Genomic DNA, 7,500 nt, shown 5'->3' on the forward strand with positions numbered 1-7,500 from the left:
TCAGTTTGCTAGCATCATCAAATGTGATCAAGCATAAGTTTAACATGTTTTAAATCAGTGCATGTGTGTAGCACAGCCGCGTGTCACAACAATTATAAAGGAAGACGATTCAATCCCGGTTTGTGGACGTTAAATCAGGTTTATTCTGTACATTAACATAACAGATGCGTTTTTAACATATTAACAGATTTTTGCGTGCAAAAAGAGTGCAACGCTAAATGCACGCCGTCTGTGTGTGTGTGCGTGAACTTTGTAACAACATCGTTGCGACCTAACACAGCAAGTGCATCAGATAATCAATGGTAAAGTTCTTACCTAGTGGTTAGTGTGTCGACATATGGTGCAGTAGCACGTCAGGGCGTCCCGAGATCGAAGAGAATGAATCGTCTTCATAACGAGTCTTTAGCCGTTTCGGCGTGACGTGACTACGAAACATAATTGTTGTGGGGGCGCAAACCCGGGAAAATTTAAACCTAACACAGCAAAGACAAACAGATCCTGAAGTCATGAGTCAAGAAGACGCTGTGCTTACCTGGATATTATTGGAAGTGTGAGGGGATAGAAGTGATTCAGCAGTCTACACGCTTACAGTGGGCGATTCATTCGTTTGTTAAAGGAAGGATCAGAAAAGACTGGTGTATGAGACTTGTGAGAATGGGCAGACAATACACCAGGGGTGCGTGCAAAATAAGGCCAGTTTATTAGGCACAGAGGCAGCCTGCTACACGCTGGTGAGCACTACAAGCCCCTTGCTGGGGATGGGATCTTTGGGCAAAGCAGAGTACAGGTGAGTCCTGAGAACATATAACACTTCACGCAAGAGCTGCCACAGCAATAACTGCAAATAGAAATGATCTAAGTTACAGCTGAGAAGGGAGAAAAGCTCGGTCACGGAAATCACGCTCAGTGAATGATGTGCACGCTGTCGGTTTCATTTTCACTGCTAAGTGCCGTTCATACTTCCCGTGCAGGGGGTAATGACGGTCACGGGGTTATTGCGCGGCCAGTCCACCGGGGGCTTGACAAGCCGCTTTGGGCATTTGTGTAGCGCTGAACGCTGTCGACCAATCGCAACAGGCTGTCATCGGTCCAATCAGCGCAGATTAGCTTCGCGCTAAGGAGGGGTTTGGGAACAAATGAATCGCTGGACGACTCATATGGGAGTCGCTGGGATAATTGGGTAAAAATAAATGCAGATTATAAGACCATGAAAGTGTTTTTTGACCTTGCATGCAGATCAGTATGTTGTTGGAGATCCATATAACCCAAATATGACCCTTTTTCATGTGTAATATGGGCTCTTTAAGGCACGCAGAAAGGCATGTAGAAACGGTGGGCGGGGAGGACTCACCTTAAAGGCGCAGTACAACAAAACCGCCTCCTGGTGCAAAAATGTATAAAAGAGACTCTTGTAAACGCTATAATGAAGAGTCTGATGGGTGTTTTGAGCTGAAACTTTACAGACACATTCTGGAGACACAAAAGACTCATATTAAATCAGAAAAAAAGGATAACCTTGGTGCCCTTTACAGTTTTTTTAATTCTTTACGCACAATTTTAAAAACCGGGTTCTTTTTTTTCAAAATATAATCACAATTATTCAAACAGCACTCTCAGTTTGCAGATTTCCTAGATTGTTTGCGAAATGACACACTTCAGTCAAAACATACACACATGTTTGTGAAAATGCTGTCAGCTTTCATTTGACCAACACAGTCCTCAATGATCAGACACTACTGCAGACAGTTTCACACTGCTGTGATAAATTAAACACATTTGTTAAAACACTAATTTCAGGAAATAGCATGTGCCAGATTGTTATGTGAGGGAACATTCCGATGACAAAACAAAATAGTGACAAACCCACAACATTCTTCATGATGAGTTTGAGATATAGGGAGAATGTACACTAATAGGCCCACTATACACTGATCAAGCACTGCACTACACTGATGCTGCGCACTGAATAAGCAAGTTTTAATTTCAATTCAAGAAATGCAGTATTTCTGCTGAGATTTGCTTGAACTCTTTGTGCAGCTTCCATCAGTGTCAGTCCATGCTTGATAACTTGGTCAATAAGTGTTGCACGGATTTCTTGAGTCACATTTGTTCCTCGTCTTCTTGGTTCAGGTTCTATCAACTCTTCAAATCCTTCTCTGCCTCTTCCTCTACCTAGGCCTTTTCCTCTACCTCCTTCTCCTCTTCCTCCTCTTTGAGCTCCCCCTCTCATTCTCACTCTTCTTCTAGCTCCTTTCATTTGTGATGAATAACGATGAACTCACCTGCTGCCTTTTACAGCACACCTGAGTGCTGTGTTTTCAGATTAGCACATGTGCTTCCACACCTTGTGGATGTGTTTATCCAGTTCGTTCATTAGCGTGGTCATTGGCAATCCGGGGCTTTGTAATGACAAGGAAGTAACCTCGCAATCCTTACATGTGTCTAAGGTGTCGAAATGTGTAGAGTTTTACAAATCACTGTGTGTAATGTTTTGCAAAAAGAGTGAAGCAGACACTGTGTGTGATGTTGTGCAAATCAGCGGCCGTGTTTTGCTCCTTGGAGTAAATTTTTGCAAATTGTGTGGAAATTTTTATTTTAGACTGTAAACACTCATAAAAAACTGTAATATGCGTGTGTGTGTGTGTGTGTGTGTGTGTGTGTGTGTGTGTGTGTGTGTGTGTGTGTGTGTGTGTGTGTAGTAAGATGCTGAAGATCTGTGGAGAAGCTCAAGACAGCCTCGCTCAGGAGCTTCTGCTCTTCGAGCTGCAGATCGAGCGGGACGTGGTGGAGCCGCTGTACACTCTCTCTGAGGTCAGACACACTACAACAGACTACTGCATCAGAGTTCTGTACCACAAAATAAAGACGTATAATAACATATTAATACCAACAGTACTTTTTGACCTATAGAAGTAATAAAATATAAAGCACTGAATGTTTGTTCAGTTCATGAAGGGCGGCACGGTGGCTCAGTGGTTAACACTGGTGTCACAGCAAGAAGGTTGCTGATTCGAGTCAGTTGGTGTTTCTGTGTGGAGTTTGCATGTTCTCCCCGTGTTCTTGTAGGTTTCCTCCCCCTCTCCAGTTTCCCCCACAGTCCAAACACATGCGCCATAGGGGAATTGATCAACTGAATTGGCCGTAGTGTATGTGTGTGTGTGTGTGTGTGTGTGTGTGTGTGTGTGTGTGTGTGTGTGTGTGTGAATGAGTGTGTACAGGTGTTTCCCAATACCTTATTTATCAGAGGTTGTCACAGCGGAATGAACCGCCAACTATTCTAGCACATGTTTTACACAGCGGATAATGTTTTAGCTGCAACTCAGTACTGGGAAACACCCATACACACTCATTCACACACACACTCATACACTACGGCTAAGTTAGTTCATCAATTCCCCTATAGCGCATGTGTTTGGACTGTGGGTGAAACCGGAGCACCCGGAGGAAACCCACGCCAACACGGGGAGAACATGCAAACTCCACACAGAAACACCAACTGACCCAGCCGAGACTCAAACCAGCCTGCTGAGAGGCCACAGTGCTAACCACTGATCCACCGTGTTGCCCAGAAACATTTATATTTGTTTGAATAAAGTGTTTTCTCTAAAAGCAATAAGACTGCTCTTTCTCCTTCTGCTTTTATTTTTCTTCCTCAAAGGTTGAAATTCCCAACATTCAGAAGCAAAGAAAACATTTAGCCAAACTGGTCCTGGACATGGATTCTGCTCGCACACGGTGACGTTACAGTGCTTTCATGTGTATCTTATTTTAAATATGACCTCAAAAAATAAATATATATGCTAAACTCTGTGATTATTCATTATCTGTTTTTATTTAATTTCTATATTGTTATAATATTATATATATATATATATATATATATATATATATATATATATATATATATATATATATATATATATATATATATATATATATATATATATATATATATCCAGTGGCGCAAAAGGGGGTATGCAGTATATGCGGCGCATAGGGGCGCCACACATGGGGGGCGCCATTGTGTCAAAACTATTTTTGAAGTTGTCCATATTAAAAGTTTCAAATATATATATATATATATATATATATATATATATATATATATATATATATATATATATATATATTTATATATATTTGTTAAAAATGTTTATTTAGCATTTTATATGCGTATAATATTGTATTTTATTAAATAAAAAAATCATTCCACCCCCCACCCCCATTTTTCATACCATATACATGTTTTTATGAATTTAATATGTATCATATTGATTAATCCAGCCTTTTGGTACCTTCTTAGCTCAAAACTATTTTAATTTTAGCTACAAACAAAGTTATAAAATGTCAATTAAATAGAACATTTGTTTGTTTCTGTTTTTTTTTTTTTTGTTACACTAAACATTTGACAGTCTTTTTTATTTAACTTTTAGCAGTTTCAGTCAATTGTTCTTGCAAAGACAGACCTTACACTTCTCACAGTATGCATGTGAGAAGTAATTGCAATGTTCTTTTGCCCTTTAGGACTCCCATGTCTATCATTTTGTTTTGACAAATGTAGTACAAAAAGTCCAAAAGCAAGGCTAGTCAAGGTGCTATAATCATTTAGTGAGGGAAAATTAAATTGAGAAGAAATTTGGGATGGTAAGAGATGCATTTCTTTGCGATTTAACATGCTTAATGTAATTATACCTTTTACTACTTCATACTATTTCAGTTGTGTTCAGAACTGCAAAACTGTATTTTTTGAAGCATATTGATATCTTTATGAAAAAATATCTTTAATTTATTGATGGAAATATTTTCCACATTTGATCACTTGCCTGTTATAAAATATAGTTGGATTGAAGGGGGGCCTTGAAGGGGGGCCTTCAAAAGTTGAAGCCGCATACCCATCAGCAAATGTGCAGTTGCGCCCCTGTATATATATATATATATATATATATATATATATATATATATATATATATATATATATATATATATATATATATATATATATATTTAATTCCCTAATTACCCTAATTTAAGTTAAGCATTTAAATGCCACTTTAAGCTAAACACTATCATCTTGTGAAATATCTAGTCAAACATGAAGGGCTGTCATCATGGCAAAGAGAAGACAATTTAGTTATTAGAAATTAGTTATTAAAACTGTAAAAAATTATTATTAAATCTTAATTATTTATATATTATTCACTATAATATTACAATTAACAATTAATTTGTGAATATTAATGTAATACATCTTTAATTTAAATTACTGATTAAATATTCGTCATATTCATTTTATTATATTATAATTATTTAAAAATTTACTTATTTTGAACATAACTAATAAATATTCATTATTTTTACAATAAATATTTCAATATTTATTGAATATTTAAACATTCAAATAAACACCATTTGAGTATTTGAATTGCTTATGTGCCATTGTTATGTACAATATGTCATGCAGTGTGTTCTGTTATATATTTCCATGCGACAAATACATTAACACGTCGTGCTCTGCTGTGAACTGTAGGTGGCATCAGTCCTCCAAATCCTCAACTCTGTCCAATAAGGAAACGCCAACAGGGGCCAAAGCCGACGCCCTCAGGGAGGAGATGGAGGAGGCGGCCAATCGCATGGAGATCTGCAGAGTGGGTGGAGCTTCTCCATTTCTCTCTCAGTATATATATACAGATTAAAGACAGAATGATTCGCCCTGCTGTTAATTTATGTAAATGATGTATAACAGATTCAGGAATTGTTCACAGTTTATTTTATAGAATAAAAGCAGTTCTTAATTGTTTTAAAGTCATATTAAGCTCAATATTATTGGCCCCTTCAGCAATATTAGTGTTGGATTGTCTCCAGAACAAACCACTGTTATACAATGACTTGCCTAATTACCCTAACTTTACCCTAATTACCCTAGTGAAGCCTTTACATGTCACTTTAAGCTGAACACTAGTGTCTTGAAGAATATCTAGTCTAATATTATGTGCTGTCATCATGACAGAGAGAAAAGACACCAGTGATTGGATATTGAAGTATGTACTTGTATGTTAATGGAGTGTGATTGTTTTCCAGGATCAGCTCTCAGCAGACATGTACAGTTTCGTGGCCAAAGAAATTGACTATGCAAACTACTTCCAGACGGTGAGTGAGATCCTCATTTAGCTGAACAGCTCCTCTCTTTATTATTGATTAATATCTGGGTGTTTGTGTTCAGCTCATAGAGGTTCAGGCGGAGTATCACAGGAAGTCTCTGGAGCTCCTACAAAGCGTTCTGCCACAGATTAAAGCTCAGCAAGGTGAGAATCATGTGTTTCCTCCGGGTGCTCCGGTTTCCCCCACAGTCCAAACACATGCGCTATAGGGGAACTGATCAACTACACCAGCACTAGTGTGTGTGTGAATGAGTGTTCATAGGTGTTTCCCAAAACTGGGTTGCAGCTGGAAGGGCATCCGCTGTGTAAAACATATGCTGGAGCAGTTGGTGGTTCATTCCGCTGTGGCGACCCCTGATTAATAAAGCGACTAAGCTGAAGGAAAATGGACTTTTATTGAATTTGAATATTGAGTAGGGGGTGGGGTTAATTTTTAAGCTCCTCCTCTCATCTTTTATGTTTAGAGAACTAACAATTGAAGGGGCGTGGCTAATCATATTTCAGCCAATTAGAATATTCAGAGAGGGACTGCTGTTCCAGAGCAGAAGCAGATGGGCAGATTTTATTAAAGAATACTAAAACAAACTCTGTGCTTTGTGGTTAATGCCGTCGGCTCACAGCAGGAGGTCTCTGGTTTGAGTCCCGGCTGGGTCAGTTGGTGTTTCTGTGTGGAGTTTGCATGTTCTCATGGGTTTCCTCCGGGTGCTCCGGTTTCCCCCACAGTCCAAACACATGCCCTATAGGGGAACTGATCAACTACATTGGCTGTAGTGAATGAGTGTGTATGGGTGTTTCCCAGCTGGAAGGGAATCCACTGTGTAAAACATGTGCTGGAATAGTTGGTGGTTCATTCCGCTGTGGCGACCCCTGATTAATAAAGGGATTAAGCAGAAGGAGAATGAATGAATGAAGTATATATTATAGTCTGTGTGAACTGGAAGTTGCTGCAGACTTTTATTGAAAATGAATATTCAGTAGGGGGCGGGGTTTATATTTTGGCTTCTCCTCTCATCTAACGGCTTAAGGGGTGTGGCTAAGCGTATTTCAGTCAATCAGAGTCATCAGAGAAGGACTGCTGTTCCAGAGCTGAAGCAGATGGGTAGATTTTGTTAAAGATTACTAAACCAAACTGAGTTGATTGACTTTTACAGATTAATTGTTCACCTTAAGACTCATAATGTGCACTAGCAAAATTGACGTTGCTCATTTTGATTTCTTGCTGACTTTAATATCATATTATTTTTTAGTAATGTCATTGATCGTGATACACACCCTGACTATAACCAGCGCTCAACGTTTCTGTTGGGTTTCTGTCAATTGGAAAAAAGTAGAGAGAGAAAAT

The 7,500-nt window shown here is 38.7% G+C and overlaps 1 protein-coding gene across 32 annotated transcripts in view; it reads left to right on the top strand.

Annotated features, from left to right (window-relative positions):
* arhgap44b (Rho GTPase activating protein 44b) overlaps positions 1 to 7,500 on the top strand; it is a 61,482-nt gene that overhangs the window by 33,174 nt on the left and 20,808 nt on the right. For all 32 annotated transcript variants that reach the window (XR_015504768.1, XR_015504767.1, XR_015504763.1 and 29 more), the window contains exons 5-9: positions 2,700 to 2,811; positions 3,659 to 3,735; positions 5,528 to 5,645; positions 6,079 to 6,147; positions 6,221 to 6,302. Coding sequence is in view for 20 of the 32 variants with exons in the window: in XM_087277105.1 (XP_087133231.1) it covers positions 2,700 to 2,811; positions 3,659 to 3,735; positions 5,528 to 5,645; positions 6,079 to 6,147; positions 6,221 to 6,302 (458 nt within the window). In the remaining 12 variants the exon portion in view is untranslated. The remainder of the gene's footprint in view (positions 1 to 2,699; positions 2,812 to 3,658; positions 3,736 to 5,527; positions 5,646 to 6,078; positions 6,148 to 6,220; positions 6,303 to 7,500) is intronic.

Source organism: Danio rerio, chromosome 12 (genome assembly GCF_052040795.2).
Source record: "Danio rerio strain M-AB ecotype USA chromosome 12, GRCz13ab, whole genome shotgun sequence".
In the NCBI taxonomy this organism is placed as follows: domain Eukaryota; kingdom Metazoa; phylum Chordata; class Actinopteri; order Cypriniformes; family Danionidae; genus Danio; species Danio rerio.